Genomic DNA, 18,243 nt, shown 5'->3' with positions numbered 1-18,243 from the left:
GGTATGTCAGGAATGGAAGACATGCAGTGACAATGGAGTCTAACCTCTTCTTTTATGTCAAAATAGAGCTCCAGATTTGCAAGCATACTCAAATATTGACAGACAATCTCTTTATTACATAGCAATGATCTATATAAAATTATATTGTCTAACTAGTCCAGTCTTAAATGGAGTTATATATATATATATATATATATATATATATTAATATACAGCTCCTGCAAAAGTTTGAACTATTTTTATATGTATTCCTGCCACCAAATTTAATGATAAGGATCTAATAAATGAAGAAAGAACAACTGAGCTGCAGCAGTTGGAGTAAATATTAATGAGCTTGCTTTTAATTTATTTCCACATGCATCCTATCTTCCAGTTGTAAGTCTTCTACACCACCTTCGGATCCACCAAACTGTAAAGACATTAATGAGCTGGGCTTGTTTGTTTCTCTAATTGAAGGCTACTAAGGAGTAAGGAGTGCTTCGTTACTACTCCACCAAGCTATAGCTAGGTCTGCTACACTGCATATGTATCATAATATATATAGTCTAGAGGGGTGGAATGTAACCCAGCATTTACGAAATATAATAAGGGTTTTTTCTGCATGTATTTCCTTTTAAATTTTCTTATTTAACGTCGTAACTAAAACCTAACTACTCTAGTAAATTATATTATGAGTATATTTATAAAGTTATATATGTTGATATCTAACTTTGGAGGTTCAATGGTTCATGCAAGTAAATAAGATAGTTTTTGAAGGATATAGACGTAAATTAGTGTGGACCCCCCACGTTAATAGGACCAAAATACTTTTAAATCGTTCGGTGGACTCAATCTTGTAAATTAGGAGTCCACGTGACGTAGCTAACTAATTAAAACCAACTAATAACAAACAACGGTGGGCCTACTGCGTGGCGCATTCTAGTCCGTCCGCAAGAGCTCATCGCCACCGTTATCTACCCTTCCCTTTTTTACACTCCTACCTCTCGGTCAAGAAGTTCTTACACATACTTGGCGCCCTGTGATTGGCTGACAGCCCAGTTAAATTTGCAGCGCGGATGTAGGAAATTTCCTACGTTCGGGTCTTGATATGATCTTCCCAGTTCCCAATGGTTAGAGACTTGGGTCTTCAAAGTCTATTTATTTCTCCCATGCCTACTCCTCCTCTTTGCACCAAAGTCTTCTTCTTCTTCTTCTTCTTCTTCTTCCTCCCCCTCTTTTATGTGCAGGGAGATGGCATTTCTTGAGCTCCTTTTGGTTGGTCTCTTCTCGCTCTTCTCCGAAGCCCATGGACATGGACATGGCCATGGCCATGGCCATGGAGTGGGAGGTGGTTGGTCCACAGCCCATGCCACCTTCTATGGAGGTGGTGATGCCTCTGGCACAATGGGTATGCAAAAAAATTTTTTTTCACTCCCTATGGGGTTTAATTGGAAATATTGCTCTCATTTTGCTCAAAAATAATCTTGTTGTGTTTTTACTACTCCATACATAGGTGGTGCTTGTGGCTATGGGAATCTTTACAGCCAGGGTTACGGGACTAACACTGCTGCACTTAGCACTGCTCTGTTCAATAATGGGCTAAGCTGTGGGGCTTGCTATGAGATCAAATGCGCAGGTGATCCCAAATGGTGCCTTCCAGGCTCCATCTTGGTCACCGCCACCAACTTTTGCCCGCCCAACAATGCGCTCCCAAATGATGCAGGTGGGTGGTGCAACCCTCCATTGCAGCACTTTGATCTCTCCCAGCCAGTCTTTGAGCACATTGCTCAGTACAGGGCTGGGATTGTTCCAGTGGCTTTCAAAAGGTAAGTTTTTGCAAACCCTCTTAAGATGGCAAGGGTCTTCTCACTGAGATCTTGTCAAATGAACACTTTTTGAACTCTTTTGTAGGGTGCCATGCAAGAAGAAAGGGGGCATAAGGTTCACCATTAATGGCCACTCCTACTTCAACCTGGTGCTCATCACCAATGTTGGAGGAGCTGGAGATGTGCACGCAGTGTCCATCAAGGGCTCAAGAACTGGGTGGCAGCCCATGTCCAGGAACTGGGGCCAAAACTGGCAGAGTAACACCTTCCTTGATGACCAAGCCCTCTCCTTCAAGGTCACCACCAGTGATGGCCACACTGTGGTCTCCTACAATGTGGCTCCCTCTGGTTGGTCCTTCGGCCAAACCTTCAGTGGAGCCCAATTCATTTGAAACTCCCCTTTTAACTACTACTACTACTACTACTAGGACATGTCCAACATGAGAAGAGCCAATTTTAAAATGGCTCTCTTATCTATGTTGTTAGATTTTATTAGGCTTATATTGTGAGAGGCCTTTTTTAAGGGCTTTTAGATTGCCATGCCCTGTTGCTGTTCACATGCAGGAAATTGGAAGAGGTGGACTCTTTGAAATCGCCCTCCAATCTGCATGAGGGAAAGCAAAGCTTTTGCTTTTTATCTTCTGAATCTGTATCACTTTGCTTTTGGGAGAAAAAAAAGTTATCAAGAGTTGTTTGTACTCAGTATCTCTCTAATGTACTTGGCCATATCTATATGATGGCATTAGTAAAAATCTTCAAGGCAGAAGTCTCTCTGCCTGTCTACTTGTGACTCTTCTATATTATCTTGCTTAGTTTCTGCATTTAATACATAATTTATGGGGTTATTTAGGCAACTGCTAGGGTTTTCAAATGCAAGGACTGGTAAGTGTCAGGAATCTTTGAACAGTGTGATTTTCTAGATCTGGCTCATTTGAATGGTAGTTTGACTAGACTAGGGAAAATACTTTAACAGCTAATAATATTCTACTTGGATTCTGGTGAAGCTCTGGAGTACACTCACCAGTGATAACAGAAAAGTAATAGAAAATTGATATAACTTTTTCCTATTTATGAGTCCCACTACCCCTATCTCTATTTTAATGCATTTTAATCATAACCAAGGAAAAAACAAAAAGATAATAAGATTATGGTCTTTCTAGTGGCAAACACCAAGACCAAACTCATCAAAAATGCCATGCATTCCATGCCTAAAATAAGTGGATTAATTGTTAATTTTCCTTTGGCAGTTGGAAGACTTCAATGAGCAAGAACAACTCCCTCCCTTCCTTTATTGAGCTCAGTAGGTAGTTAAAACTGTCTCAACAACCTTGCGGTAGTAGCAGTAATAGTAGTTGGTTTTAATGACACCTTGGAAACCCCCACTGCCATAATTGAATGCAAGTGTTTAACAAGTTAATAGTAATGCCCACAGGGTCCCAGTTAGAATTCTTGTTTAGACTGAGGTGGTGCTAATTCTGAATGGCAATTCAAGATCTCAAATAATTTGGACTGCACTTTGTACTTCATCAGTGGCATTTGATTGGATGGAAATGGGGCTCCTTGTTGGTGTTTTCTTTGTAAACTTTGTACCTTTGGGGATGAAATATCTGAGCAGCTTCTGTTTGGTAGCATGATTTCCTTGCAAGAGATCTGAAACAGAGATGTAGGGCAGAGCATGCAGGTGGAGGAGGGAGATCTTCTGAATAATTATGCATTTATTAAGTGTAAGTTTTTGGGTTTTAGCACCTTGAGGACAGATGGAGCAGATACACACACATATGACACAAATCCATGACTTTTTTGTGCTACTGTGAGGTGCACAGCATTGCATGTACAAACTTAACAAGGACTAATAGTAGCTTAGGAAATTTGTGAAAAACACCTTGTATCTTATTTTTACTCTCATTTATATCCTAAAATATAGATATTTATCATTTGGTTTTTTTATTTTACTTTTAATTTCTCAAAACCAGTAGGTAACAAAAATATAGAATATTTTAGTACTTCTAAAAATAAAAATAAAAATAGAACTTTAAAGATTAGATTCCTTTTCTTTTTTAAAAAAAACTTTTACTTTGATATTAAAAAATTTATTTCGAGGTATTAAGTTCATTAAGAAATCTAATAGTAGGAAATATATTAAATGTAAAATAAAGAGGTTGAATAATAAGAAATAATTTCATGTGAACTATCATTTATTTCCACTACACCCTTCTGATTTTATCATATACATATATGCCTTCTAAATTATTGAAAAACTCTCAAATCTTTCTTAGATTAGTTTTCTGTTATATATATTTTTTATTATGTGAATAGATTTGTGACCTTTATACATTTAGTTTTAGAGGAAAGAAAGAAAGGAAATATTAATTTATCATTTATACCCTATATTTAGAAGGCTTTTTTATGTCTTTTCGTCTTCTCCCGTGACGGCACTATAGGATAAGACATTTTAATAGTTCAGAGGGTCTATATATACCCAAAAGAAAATTTATAGAGTATATATAAAAGTGGGTGATATTTAGAGGGCTAACTGAAATTATCTTTAAAATTTATATATATATATAATAAAAAGATAATATAAAAAAATAAAAAGGAGCAAAGTGATACGGAGTCAAAGTACATAGCGTAAATAAGCCTTTTTTTATAACTGATTGCGATGAGTTTGAGCCGGGCTTGGCCTTAAAACATTATTGGTAGTGTTAGATGAGATTAGGGGAAGAGGCTGTTGGGTGTTTGGAGACAGCAGCGGAGAGAGATAATTTGTCTCCTTGGGCTGTTTTAAAGAGGCCTTATTCTGGGCTTTATATTTCCGAGGCAGCCCATAGAAGCCCGTGGGCTTCTTAAGTCCTCAACAAGAAAGAAGAAGAAGAAATATATATCTCGCTCTTAGAAATAAAAATAATAATTCTATCTTGCCGCGATGCTCCTTCGTCTCCACCTCTCCCCTCCTCTCCCTCTTCCTCCTCCTCCTCGCAAACCCCCCCAAAACCCTAAACCTAACCGTACCTCCATCTCCCTCCCCGTTCTCTCCTCCCCCATCCCCTCCTCCTCCTCCTCCACCGACGCCGGCCTTCTCTTCCGCGAGAAGCTCCTCTTCCTCTCCAACGACCTCAAGCTCGACACTTCTCGCGCCCTCTCCCTCAACCCCTCCCTCCGCTCCGCCCCTCTCTCCTCCCTCCTCTCATCCTTCTCCCTCCTCCTCTCCTTTGGCCTTCTCCCCTCCGACGCCACCCGCGTCTTCTCCTTCTACCCCCACCTCCTCACCTCCGACCCCTCCCCCGTCTTCCATTTCCTCCTCGGCCCCGCCGACATCCCCTTCCCCGACCTCCGCGTCGCCGTCGTCCGCTGTCCCCGCCTTCTCGTCTCCCCTGTCGAGTCCCAGCTCCTCCCCGCTCTCTACTTCCTCCGCCGCTTCGGCTTCGTCGGCCGCCACCGCATCACCGCCAACACCTCCCTCCTTCTCGTCTCCAGCGTCGAGAGAACCCTCATCCCCAAGCTCGAATTCCTCCAAGGTCTCGGCTTTTCTTCCCGGGAGACGCGGAGCATGGTGCTGAGATCCCCGGGGCTCCTCACTTTTAGCATCGAGAAGAATTTCCGTCCGAAAGTTGAATTTTTGGTGGGGGAGATGAGGAGGGAGGTGGCGGAATTGAAGGAGTTCCCACAGTACTTTTCGTTTAGCTTAGAGGGGAGGATCAAGCCGCGGCACAGGATGTTGAAAGAGAGCGGCTGTGAAATGTCGCTGGCGAAGATGCTGAGGATTAGCGACGGCGAGTTCCGGGATCGGTTGATGGAGATGCGGCTTGCAGTGCTCGACAAGAAGTTGTAGTGTGCTTCATTAATATTTTTTCTTTTGTGAGTATATTCCTTTTGTTTTTGCACTTAATGTATAAGGAAGGTTGCATATATACCCTTGCAGTATAAAAATTCTTGCAGTTTACATGCAATGCTACTGTTAATGTTGTGTTTGTTCATGCACTGTAATTCAAATTGAAGATGAAGGGAAGGTTGAACACACCTTGAGATGTATTTAACTTAACAGGCAACGTTTGCAAAATTCATTGTATTACTAGACTCACTCAACTTGGTTTGTATGGTTGAAACAAAATAACAAATTACCTATGTGCTTGAATGTTTCACCTGCTGGTTTTTGATTGATGTCCTTCAAGACTATCTTCTTCAGCGATCAATATAGGGATAATTTTAACATTGTATAATTGGGGTTAGCAAATGACTTTAGAGAAGGAACTGAACCTTTCTAATGGACTTCCGATTGTTCAACTTTGAAAAAAGAAAGAAAAGAATCTATTGCCATCTTTTTCTTGTAATCAGTACTTGTAAGTTTCTAGACTGGAAGAACAGCCTGCTGAAGCATGAAATAGCCTGTTGCTTTGATGCTTGAGGTAGCGTCTCGGTAATTCAAAGTTTAAAGAAGGATCAGGATTGATAAGTGTCTATTGATGAGTTGAGTCCCGCTTGGTCTTTAGTTAGTATGATCTTCCCTTTTCCTTACACTGCGTGATGTGCAACCCATGTTTCTGTATGTCTTTTCCTTTAAACAGGCTTGATTATGGACACTAAATGTTCTATTAAGAGCTAGGTAACACTCTTAATAGCATCGAGATATTTCTCATTCGAGTGTGTTAAAGTTGCTGACAATACCTTAATAGGAGCCACTAGCTTTTCCTTTGGGCAATATACAAATATTTGCTATTTGTTTGAGGCGAAGAAATTTACTTACTATCAATTGTGATTGACACTTACCTTGCCAAGACATTTTCTAGTCCACACATCTTCAAGAAATTGAAAACTAGAAGCAAAGTATAAACTATCTATCATTCCTTTGGAATTTGGTACTAATTGACACATTGTCCCTTCAGAACTTCTACATTGCATTATGATATCACTTTTGATTGAGTAATTACTTGTCCATTGCAAGAAAGTGCTTCTACTCTGTTGATGACCCTCCTATTTTTGACAGTTTCCTTTAGTGTAGAGACCGCTCTCATGGGCTGTCCCAGCTTCCAGACATAGTTTTGTTATTTGAGCATTGGCACCTATTTTCTTTGGGCAGAGTGGGCTGTGTGTGACGTTTAAGGTTTTGTCAGTTGTCTCTCCTAGTTTGCTTTCATCTTATCTAATCTGCTGGGCTCGAAAGGATTCTTTTTTATTTTATGAGAATTGATCGTGTGTTGGCCATCTAACTGTTTACTAAGGAGGAAATTGGTTGTCTTCTAATGAGTATTACTGTATAAGAGGAAATGGTTTTGAACATATCTACCAAATCCAATCCTTCTATTAATACATCAGGACAATTTTTTTCCTGACTGCTTGATATGATAGTGAATCAGCACGAAGGGGATTGTCAAATTGATTGAGGTTTGACCTTCACGTCTTCATAAGATAGTTTTCTCTTAGTAGTGACTCATCTCTATCAGTATTTCAGTATTAAGGTAGAGAGGTTGGATGTAAGTCAATATCATAATAGCAAATTAGCTTAGGGTGATCAGACCATCTAAGTTTGTAACTTGTTACGTTTGAAGGATAGATCAACTGTGTTTGCTACTAGTTGGATGTAAATATGCTTCTGTTGAGGATCTTGTACAATAATTCTCAACCAACAGCCACGTATCCTTCATGTACTGCATACCGCAATGTTTGTCTTTTTTTTCTTTTTCTTTTTTTGAATAGATTATGAGCCATAGACTAATAATTTTAGATTGAACAACTGGGCCAACTCTTTTAAGAAACGAACTATAACTATGCTCATTGAAAAATCCACTAAATTTCTGCAACTCCAACTTCTACGAGGAAAAATTAAAACTTATAATCTCTGTCATGAGTTGATGGGATTCAATCACTGAACTATCACAGTGATCTTATGACAATTTTCATTGCATCCATATTTTGTAACTCTTACTATATTGAACAGGAAGTTCAGTATTTTATAAAACTTTGCCTCCTCAACAGAGAAGTTGGTACGTGCTAGCATAGATGGCATTCACGAAGCAGAGGCTTCTGCCAGCACTTTGATTGTAAAAAGATGAGGCATCTTTCTGTCTGTGGATACGGGAAAGATTTGGTATCAAACTTCCAGTGAAAACAGACAAATCCAAAAAGGAAGGGGCAATTTATAGCATTGCTCTTTTAGGCGCATACATTTAGCTGCTCTTTTTGATAAAAAGGATCATATATTAGCTGCTCTTTTGAGTTATAGTTTGTTATAATTGTCTGAGAGACCATAGGTACCATCACTACAGTTCCCTTTCCTTTGTGAGGGCAGGGATTTGGATGATGCCTTTTCTTTCCCTATGGCATTCTGCATATTTTGTTGTTCATCTGCATACCAACTTATTCACTGCTGATGTTGATTTTCGATAACCATTTCTCTTGGTTAGTAGAATATTCAAAGGGAGCTAAGAACATGTTAGGTGCATAGCAAAATCTTTTGATTAACTCGAGATCACAAAAGCTGTCTTTTATGCTCGCAATGACCATTTAAAATACACAGAACTAGTATTTATGCTTCTATATTAGTATATTTCTTTTCTCTTCCCATGAGAACTGTGGAATCAGGGAGTTTGCTCAAATTGTGAAGTTGTCGTCTGGTCAAAGTAGAGTAGAAATGTATACTTTGCATGGCTTGTCCTAACCACCTCAACTGATTTGATTTGTCTTCAAGATATATTTGTTAGAGACTTAGATACTCTTGTTATGAAGATTTCTTTTCTGAAGATTTTCTTACCTTGTTTTCTCCTTAATTTGATGGACGACTGTGCAAGTCCAACCAAATTAATGGGGTAAGTGAAGCAACATATGACAGATTTGCTACTTTAGGACATACCTCTTAGACTATTACTTACTGGATGCCAACTTTCAGGTACTGTTCAACATAAACTTTGTAAGATTGCTGATAGCACACATGGTGAGCTGTATTAAATATTAATTGAGCTATTAACTCTATTCCTTTTGTATCCGAAAGGGACAAATTATTTAAAACATGTGTGGCCTCAAATTTCTTTGGGCCATCCAAGAAAAGATTTAGTTGTTCTGTGAACTTGATCATGAATATGTAGCTCCTGAAGAATACTGCCAATACAAATTCACTGGATTGACAAGGAAAGATTGTTCTAAGATTAGATAAAGTTCAGTGACAAACTGTTCATTTCTGGTTTTGTGTGAATAAATGCGATAAAATTATTATCAAAGAGAGGGGTTTTAGTGAAGCATCGTACAGAGATGACTCAACAGTAAGTGAAATGCTATGGATTCTTTTAGCAAGTGATTCAAAAATATGTTTGAAATTTCTTTCTCCTATCTGCTCTGTATGTGGTGATATCCTCAGTGAATTTTTCTCTCAATGACGCCTTTTACCTGAAGTTACTGTCTTCTGATTGGACTATCAATTATCTCTTATAATCTGGAAAAAGATCATGTTGTGTTCCTCATTACATTTACAGCTAATATGCCCATGGTAATTTGCAAGTGTATTTTCACATATGTGCTTGTATTAGTTTCTTTTCTGAATGCATCTCTCAACTGACATTACAATGTTAAGCAAAGTAATAGCCCCCACCAAAGTCTTCTCAGGGTTCCTTCATTCTTTTTCTCTCTGCTCATTTATCCTGATACTTACTTTTCTTTAAAGTTTCTGTTTCTACCCTTTTCTTTTGAGCTGCAGAGCTTTAGTACCTTCAGCTCTCCTGCCCAAGAGAGGAGAGTACATTTTTAGTGCACTGTGGACACCTCACTCTATGAGAAGTCTGTCACTGGATTCTGCAATTTGCCACGGTGTGAACAGTGACGTTGGTTGAGGCACATCTAGAAAACTCCTTGATCCTTTCAATATGGGAATGCTTTGGCAACGCATTCCACTGGTGGTATATATAGTGGGTTATTTCTTTTTTGTCTGTACACTTCTTGGCCATTTCTGGAGCTTGAGTTTCAGTGGTGAGAGAGTCTGATTCAGTAAAGTTTTTTTGTGAAATGTTAACATCAGGAACAGTTAGGAAGTCCACTCTGGTGCTTTGGTTTTCAACTTAAGAATCAAACCTGAGAGCTAAAAAGTTGGAAAAGTAGAAATACTGTATATAAAAGCTTCTACCAAGCAGTACCTATGCAGAACTATTATAGGATTTGGAACTTATGCTTGGTTATGATTTCTTAGGTGGTACAAGGAAAGTGCTGGGCATTAGTGTACAAGCTCTTATGATCAAGTAGATAAAGGGAATTGATTTCATTAGTGGATCCAGACTTGTAAGTCTATTTGGTGCAATGTTGATATCTGGGAGGACTGTCTAGAGAGTTATAGCTTCTAAGGGGAAGGGATTTTGCCGCTTGTGATTGAACAGAAGCACTGCTGGAAGAGTTGAAGGGGCAATAGTTTGGCGTAGAACCATTCATGTCATCTTGGGATTGTTCCAAAAGTTCACAACAATTTCATGCCATTCCTGTTTTGAGCTCACTTTTATGCTGGTTGCTTTTATTTTACTCAACAGTGACTATATATATATAATAATATTTATACATATACTCAACTCTCTTCTCGAGTTAACATCTCAGAGAGAGAGAGAGAGAGAGAGAGAGAGAGAGAGAGAGAAACTGGAGACATACATCGATACACGTGTGGGTGATAGTTCGGATGTTTGTCGCGGTGGTGAAATGGTTGCTGGGCCAATCAAGGTGGTGAAAAAAAGAAGAAATTGAGTTCAGCCTGCAGGAATTTTTTGCAGCCGTGTATTTGGCAGCCGATGGGAGTCAATTATAAGCTGCCAAGCATCATGGATGTTGTGGATTCATGCAGCCGTATTGCAGACTTGACTGCTGCCTAGAGGACAAGAGTAGCCGTGTGGGTTTCTGTTAAAGCTTGGAGAAACACTTTGCCCTTTCTAGTTATGTTTCCTCTCTGGCTTTCTTACTGCTCTCCGTTTAACTTCGTCCTCTCCTCCATGATGGCTTTCTGATAGTGTGACTCCCATGCTTCAAGGAGCTACTCTTCTTCTTCTTCTTCTTCTTCTTCCTCCTCCTCCTCTTCCAAGGAGGTGGTTGCTGAAATGAGCTCTCTCTCAACTGTGAGGTACCAGCGCATCGAGAGCTGCCAAATGGCCTCTTTGAAACCAAGCACCAATGAGGGAGTCATGGCTGCAGGGAAAGAGACTACTTCTGACTGTTTCACCACCAGGGGTCATTGGACTCCTGCAGAAGACTCAAAGCTCAAGGAAATGGTGGCTCTTTATGGACCCCAGAGCTGGAACCTTATTGCTGAGAAACTTAAAGGAAGATCAGGTAAAAATACTGACATATTTGCGCTGTTGATGGTTCCTTTTTCAAATCTTTTGTCAGCATCTATCTTGTTTCATATGTCATTTGGTGTGGTGGGTTTGAAGGGAAGAGCTGCAGGCTGAGATGGTTCAACCAGCTAGATCCCAGGATCAACAAAAGTACTTTTAGTGAGGAGGAAGAGGAGAAGCTAATGGCTGCTCATAGATTGTATGGGAACAAATGGGCTATGATTGCCAGGCTTTTTCCTGGTAGAACTGACAACTCTGTGAAGAACCACTGGCATGTGATCATGGCTAGGAAGTATAGAGAGCAGTCCAATGCTTATAGGAGGAGGAAGCTGAACCGAGCAGTCCTGATGAGAGTGGAGAAAGCTGCATCATATCCATCTACCTGGAACTCATCTCACCTCTCCCCTTCTGCTGCAATGGATGGCTCCTTTGGCTCGTACTACATGGCAAACAGTAGAGGGGACTCCCCAGTCTCAGCTTATAACTGTGGACACTTTGATTTCCTTCCTGGTATTCACTTCCCATTCCTATCTATCTCTTATCTTTTTTTTTAAATAAAAAAAAAGAAAGAAAAAAAGAAAATCCATCTCTATCTTTTGCTGTTTTACAGCATAAGTTACTATACCAACTACTCTACCGCTAGGCTTACTAGCACAATCAACTACAAACTGTGGAGAAGCTTCTACTTATTTGGTATCTTTTCCCTGGTAAAGGTCTTTGCACCATGGTCACTAGACTGATGTCATTAAACTTGTCGCCCTGCAGTGTACCTGAAGGGCCTTTTCCTTATCTTTTTCATTTTGCTCTCTTCCCTAATTGGCACCTATTAATGACCTGAACATGAGGCCAGTACATACTTGCCTCTCCATGAGCAACCTCCAATTAAAGTTTGCTTGAAATGGGAGGAGGAAATCAAAGCTATGTCCTGCCAGGGAACCAGGCCGGACAGTTTGATAGACTGAGCAGCAGGCTATACTTGACCAAGTTCAGAACACCTCTCTTCTATTAATAGCAACCCACATGTAATCTAAAAAAGTGAGAATGAAGGGAAACAGATATAAGAATCATCTCTGTATATTCATAATCATGCAATGCAAGCTAATAAAAACTATCTTTTTTAACTTTCTTTCTCTTTTGCAATACTAGCAGGTGCCAATAAACATGAGAAGGCCATCATTTCCTCCAGTAGAAGCCAATGGGAGCAGCCAAGAGATGAGTTTATGGGTTTCCACCGTCACCCACAATTTATGCTAGAAATGCAACTTCCAAGCCACACATCTCATTTGTTAGAGACCACAAACTCAGGAGGATCAGAGTCATCAACATTTGAAGAGAATGGAGTCCACTTTGAAGTTTCCATCTCTCCAACCTTCATAGATTTCCTGGGAGTAGGAGCCACATAGAAGCAAGAAAGGTGGCCCTGCAGATGAATATGAGGATCTTGTTGTGTTGCATCTCTGGAACTATTAAACAGGGAAGAAGAATAGTGTGGGGACTACTAGTTACCCTTTCACCTTGGCCTTTCCTCATAGTTTTCACTGAAAAGGACTACCCTTGCAGCAAGGTGAGGATAAAATGGACAGAATTCTCTACAAGAAATCCTCACAAATTTCACATGATATATCTCTTGCAATTGATAAAATACCTGGCCTTTTTCATCTTTTCATTATTTTCCTTTCGTTTTTATTGGATTATACTATAGGCTGGTTGTGTTTAAACAGAGTAAGGTCTACCCTTTACAGTCATTAAGGTCTAAATTCCTGCTTCATTACTAAACTTAGGATATTGGTATCAACTGCATATTTGGGTTCAAAAGAATATAGGCAAAAAGTTCGAGGTTTAGACAATCTACTATTCCCATTTAAAAAAAAAAATCATTCTACCATAGTTTGCAAACTATTTACCAAACTACGTCAGAGAAGTAACTTATTGTGTGATTCTTACAGTAATATATCTTAGAAGAGTACAAGAATTGTCCTGAAGTAATAGAAATGACTGAGTGAGAGTTTTTGACCAATCTGATGCCCCTTAGCAGAAAAGCTTATCATTTTGTTATATTTCTCAATGGTTTATCAAACTACTGCAGGCTAAGATAGCAATTCATGTAGTAATATATTTTAGAATAGAGTCGCCGCAATTTTTTTTAAAGTAATTTACTTCAGTGAAATATATATGACTACTTTTATCTAAAAATTATAGTAATTTAGTAAATAGTTTGAAAATTATAGTAGGGCCTTAATAAGTTTGAGGACATGAATAGCTGACTGGTGAAAAACTCCTATTATTTGTCTGTCTCGAAACAAGTGAGCAGTGGGTGTCTCAACGCTCCTGTGCAATAGCTGAACATCAAAATCCATTCCTGAATGCTTCAGATAGTATAAGTGTGGAATATGGTCTAATGCCTAAGAACTGCACCATGATATCCATGTGATAGTAATCATCTATATTAGCAATCAAACATTGTCTGCCACCTTCATATATAAACAAATTTGTATTCAGATTCAAGGATTCCAAGAAGCAAAAGGAACTTTAACTTCTAGAATATGAGATGGAAGTACATTATTCTTACTTTATCCGTTCTCCTAATTCTACTGATGAACTGGAGGATTGGCTGGGGCTGGAGAATTAAACACCCCACTTCTTGGGTTTGTGTTTGCTCTTGGGTCCTGGTAGTCCATCACCATTTCCACCATCTCCCTTCTCACCTCCAAATTATCCTTAAAATAAATTACAGACCCACCAAAGAACAGTTATTAGGCTAAATAAATCATCCAAATCTCGACAAGAAGGGAAAAAAATTAAAAAAGAAGAAGAGACACCTCATGCAATGGCTCAGGGGCATACCACCTTCCATGGTGTCTCATAACTTGAATCCTTCTCCCAAATCCTGCAAACCCCAACATGAGCAAAAGAAGAATAGCACTAATTTAATGTAAACAAAGTAGAGTAAGCACCTTGAGAGATGGAAATGGAGAGAATGGCTGAGATAAGAATAAGAATTGGGAGAAAACAAGGCTTGCCCATGATTCCTAATGGTGTTTTGTAAAATTGGGTCCTTTCTCTAGAATCACGATGGAGAAGTAGTTGAGTTGCTGCTCTTCTTCTATGAATGCTCAATGGAGTTGGGCGGTGGGATCCGGTCGCTGCTCCTCTCTCTATGGTGGTGGGTGGTGGGTGGTGGGGACTGGGGAGTCCTTTGGATCTGGAAACCGCCTGTGACCGGCTTTAAATGCGGCATTTGGAGGCATCGAAGCCGCCACTGCTTTCCCTGTACCGAGTCGTCCGCCTACTTCAATGATTCGGAGTCGAGTCACCGCTATTTGTTTATTTCTAGTTTAACGGCTTGGAATGTCTAGAATTAGTCCCATGTGGTGTGCAAATGGTTTTAGTTTTAAGTTTTGTGATATTATAATAGTCAATATATTTTTTTTTTTTCCTTTAGAGGAGTCGGATTAGGGAACTCAAATAATGAAGCAGGCTGATCTATTGGAATCCCCGCTCGTCCAATAGTTATGAGAGGTTTTAGGATCTCCCCATTAAGTAGAAGGTTCCACCTTCCAGTCAATGGCCTCTCTCTCTCTCTCTCTCTCTCTCTCTCTCTCTCTCTCTCTCTCTCTCTCTCTCTCTCTCTCTCTCTCTCTCTCCTCTTTATGCTTGTGTAGCTATGCCACTGGAAAGCTTCTCTCCGTCTCTTCTTTAATCCCGCAGTCATCCCTTGTTTGCTTACTTTGGCTAAGGGGTGCTTGAGCGAGTTGGGCCAGCTCAACTCGTCTCCGGCTCGATGAGGTTCGATCTCGTGGTCTCGCCAAAGAAGCGGTTATAAACGTCCACTACTCACTATTCAAATAAATTCCTCGACGAGAGAGAGAGAGATATCTCACCACGCGGGCATCCCGATGATACTCTACTCCTCAACATTGCTATATTTTTGGACGAATTGTCGAACGTTGTCTCGAGACGCGCCGTAGAAGAAGACGGTGGGGCATCCCTTATTGGATCCTCTTCTCCCGCGTCGTCCTCTTCCCCGTCGGATCCGCCGTCGAATCCTCGTTGCCCGCATCTTCCTCTTCGTCGTCGGATACTCTTTGCATGCGTCTTTCCCTTCATAGTCAGATCAGCCGTCGTCGCCGCCCCCATCATCATCAACACGACAGGGTCATGGAGGTGGACGAAGAGGTTAGATGAGGCGAAGGGAGGAGATGGTGAGAGAGTTTGGGAAAGATTTTGATGAAGGGTTTGGGGGAGATGAAGTGTTGGAGGTTAGGATTTTTTTTAATATCATAGTATCGTACTAACCGTTGAATCTAAAATCCAACAATTTAAACATGGTATATATATATTATACGAGCCTAATCGAGTCGAGCTTGAGCGAGCTTTAAATATATCAACTAGGCTCGGCTCATTTAGAGCTCAAGCCAAGCCCGCGACCCGACGAGCTTTTTGGCAGCCCTACTCTGGCTGGCTCCATCCTTTTAACTTTGGCGGCCACGCCACTGAGGTTGCCTCAATCCACCTCCTGTAGTCGGTGACTTCAATGATGCCACCATCTTCACCCTCTCCAAGCTTGCCGCCACTCTGGTAGGATCTTTTTGTTCCGTTACCTTGTTCTATGCCACCCTACCATGCTTCGTTTGTAGGCTGAGACTTGTCTTGCTCACCCCTACTAATCGTACTAATGTCGGATGGTACACTGTTTGGTTAGTCTCGTTGTTGATCCTTTTCTCCTCATCGTCACTCCTGCAAAGCTGGCGGTGATGAAGCTGGAGTTGGGTTTGCTAACGAAGGGGAAGGTGCAAGTGTAGGGTCCTTCATCCACCTCTGTTTTATTGTTCTCGATTTCTTTGCTCCATGTCCTGGAAGTCACTGCCACCTCCCTTTTTGCCATTGCTACACCCCCCCCTCCTCTCCTCCTTCGCCACTAAGCACTATGAATCGCAAGATTTATAATTTTTTCTTTCTGTCAAGTGTTTTGTGTAGGTGTATCTTTCGGTTAGCCAGATTCACAGTGGCCATGATGGAATCATTGGAAGCCAAATCTTTCGTGCCAGTGCAACAATCTGAACAATTTTTTGGCTTTACTTTTAAGTGTCGATTTGAGTTTGATACAATGTATTTTTCTTACTGTGAATAAAACCACAGTCTTTCTTCTCAATGTATAAATATTATAAGGATCATAATAGTCGAATTTACAGGAAAGCTCATCAGATTTTAATTTAGAAATTTCTTATTCTATTCTATTAAAAGGGTGGCAGGAGTATCATTCACCAAACCTAACTAATTTCCCACAAAATACATCAAACACATTTGCTCCAAGAATCAAAAACTGGGATTCGATCGTATCGAAATCCAAGTCGATAGATTAATCTATTTGATAGTCTCAACTTTGGGTGCGATTATTTTAATGAACCAGAATTTAATTAATTTTTGCACAATTATTGGTGCATGCAGCTAGACGGCACGCGTCGTGCACAGCATATACAATTGGAAAAAGCATTAAATACAATTTCCATCTGACCCCCTATATTTTAATTGTTTTGTGATTAACAACCGCATTTAAGACTTTTGTACAATACTTTTTATATGGCATTCTTCAATTAAATTAAACTAACTAATCTTTCATAAAATGGTATTAGAAAAGAGTATTTTAATTTCTTCAAGTACTTCAAGGGTACTTTAGTAATTTCCTGTCTAGCGTTTAAATAAACCATAGGTAAAGAAAGAGTACAGTAGTTAATATTTTAATAAGAAAGAGTACCGATCTTCTTAAGCTATTTGTAATTCGACCCCTCTGTGAGCCCACTAGGCGATAGTGATCATCTTGGGCTTCTTCTGTAGTCCTCTATGGCCCAAAAATTAAAATTGGGCTGCTAAGGGCCCAGTAACCTACGCACTTGTAATATTTCGTGAGTAATTATTATAATTAATCATGGCATGTAATAGTTTTCTTGGTACAAGACTCTAATCAACATTTATAGACTCTCTTTAACATGCTAACAATTAGAGTTAAAGATAAAAACCAAACTTTGAAAATAATTTCGACTCAAGACTGTAAAAAAAATTAATTCAACTTCAAATATGCAAATTTCCATTCAAACGGATGTCCCATATTACATCATCAATAGGGGTGGCATAATAAATGAGTGACTCAAGCTCAGCTTGAGCTGAGCTTGAGTTGTTTTTGGGCTCGATTTAAATTTTAAGTCAAACTTGAACGGAGTCGAATCAACCATAATATTTATTAATACTATATATATATTAAATAGCTCTTAGCTCATTCTAAGGCTCGGTATTTTGGGTTCGGTCGGGCTCGGCATAAATAATAGGCTTGGTTCACCTGACTTAAAAATAACCTAATTTTAGGCTTCATTTCGAAAATAGACTGAGTTTAGGTTTGGGCTCGACTTAAGTTTTGCTCGACTTGACTTGACCTAAGCTAAGCCCGAATCCTAAGCTAGGGTGGGAGAAGAAAGGTTAATTTTCTCACTCACTTACCAAATGCCATGAATTTCTCAGTTGCTTTATGCTTCAAAATACTAAATTCTATTTTTTGTGTGTGCGCCAGAGAAAGTGGTCTTACCTGTAGATATTTGGTTTCGGTCATGACATGATTGGCCACCATGGAACTCTATTCAAACATTTTATATATGAGTGAAGTGCAAATGGAGCCGACCTTAAGAGTTGAAACCTTCTAAAAGTCAAAAAGACTTCCTTTTATCTGAGTCAAATAGATTGAGCACCAGTGAACTGCAAGTCAGCAGATCAATCATGAAACACAGCGCAGCTGAAAGATGTCTTAGTGAGAAGCTATATTGGGACAAATCAGGTTGCTATTAGGTCCTTTTGATGCCATGACTACAATCATTTTGTATCATGTAATGCTGAATCTGATACACATTAATTAGTAGGGTGGTTGTTCATAATAAACTTACTGGAAGTTTTGATAATTAATCAACTGTTTTCATTATAAAACTTTCACTTCTCGCATCACAAACTTAAAGCTTAATCCTGTACTAGTCCCATATTTTTGTGGAAATTATGAGCTCAATGTATATCCATTATGCTATGAATTCCACATTCCTTTTCTGCAGTAGAAAGTAATCTCTCAATAAAAAAAAGATGGTGCTCTCCTTAGTCAGGTCAATAGAAAG

General features: G+C 39.7%; 3 protein-coding genes across 4 annotated transcripts; all 3 read left to right on the top strand.

Annotated features, from left to right (window-relative positions):
* The first annotated feature begins 1,159 nt into the window (after positions 1 to 1,159).
* Positions 1,160 to 2,588, top strand: LOC140799949 (expansin-A1-like). Its single transcript, XM_073154527.1, has 3 exons — positions 1,160 to 1,387; positions 1,493 to 1,805; positions 1,891 to 2,588. Exons 1-3 carry the CDS (start codon positions 1,219 to 1,221, stop codon positions 2,195 to 2,197), a joined length of 789 nt encoding a protein of 262 aa, XP_073010628.1. The 5' UTR covers positions 1,160 to 1,218; the 3' UTR covers positions 2,198 to 2,588.
* Positions 2,589 to 4,714: 2,126 nt separating this feature from the next.
* Positions 4,715 to 5,822, top strand: LOC140800011 (transcription termination factor MTEF1, chloroplastic-like). The gene has a single exon (XM_073154633.1). The coding sequence runs from the start codon at positions 4,729 to 4,731 to the stop codon at positions 5,632 to 5,634; it is 906 nt and encodes a 301-aa protein (XP_073010734.1). The 5' UTR covers positions 4,715 to 4,728; the 3' UTR covers positions 5,635 to 5,822.
* A 4,725-nt stretch (positions 5,823 to 10,547) lies between these two features.
* On the top strand, positions 10,548 to 12,761 carry LOC140799532 (uncharacterized). 2 transcript variants are annotated; one of them, XM_073153882.1, is made up of 3 exons: positions 10,548 to 11,090; positions 11,192 to 11,605; positions 12,242 to 12,761. In XM_073153882.1, the coding sequence occupies exons 1-3, from the start codon at positions 10,859 to 10,861 to the stop codon at positions 12,496 to 12,498; spliced, it is 903 nt and encodes a 300-aa protein (XP_073009983.1). In that variant the 5' UTR covers positions 10,548 to 10,858; the 3' UTR covers positions 12,499 to 12,761. The 2 variants fall into 2 exon arrangements, with proteins under 2 accessions (XP_073009983.1, XP_073009984.1); XM_073153883.1 differs by having other exon boundaries at positions 10,555 to 11,090; positions 12,245 to 12,761.
* Positions 12,762 to 18,243: the final 5,482 nt, after the last annotated feature.

The sequence above is a fragment of the Typha latifolia genome, chromosome 13 (genome assembly GCF_019914945.1).
Source record: "Typha latifolia isolate L0001 chromosome 13, TyphaL0001v2, whole genome shotgun sequence".
NCBI classification, from domain to species: domain Eukaryota; kingdom Viridiplantae; phylum Streptophyta; class Magnoliopsida; order Poales; family Typhaceae; genus Typha; species Typha latifolia.
This window is presented reverse-complemented; position numbering and strand designations above follow the sequence as displayed.

Coding starts and splice junctions, on each gene's coding strand:
- LOC140799949 (XM_073154527.1), top strand. CDS start 1,219: ATGTGCAGGGAGATGGCATTTCTTGAGCTCCTTTTGGTTGGTCTCTTC. Junction 1,388..1,492: donor TGATGCCTCTGGCACAATGG/GTATGCAAAAAA, acceptor CTCCATACATAG/GTGGTGCTTGTGGCTATGGG. Junction 1,806..1,890: donor GTTCCAGTGGCTTTCAAAAG/GTAAGTTTTTGC, acceptor ACTCTTTTGTAG/GGTGCCATGCAAGAAGAAAG.
- LOC140800011 (XM_073154633.1), top strand. CDS start 4,729: ATGCTCCTTCGTCTCCACCTCTCCCCTCCTCTCCCTCTTCCTCCTCCT.
- LOC140799532 (XM_073153882.1), top strand. CDS start 10,859: ATGAGCTCTCTCTCAACTGTGAGGTACCAGCGCATCGAGAGCTGCCAA. Junction 11,091..11,191: donor GAAACTTAAAGGAAGATCAG/GTAAAAATACTG, acceptor GTGGGTTTGAAG/GGAAGAGCTGCAGGCTGAGA. Junction 11,606..12,241: donor ACACTTTGATTTCCTTCCTG/GTATTCACTTCC, acceptor TTGCAATACTAG/CAGGTGCCAATAAACATGAG.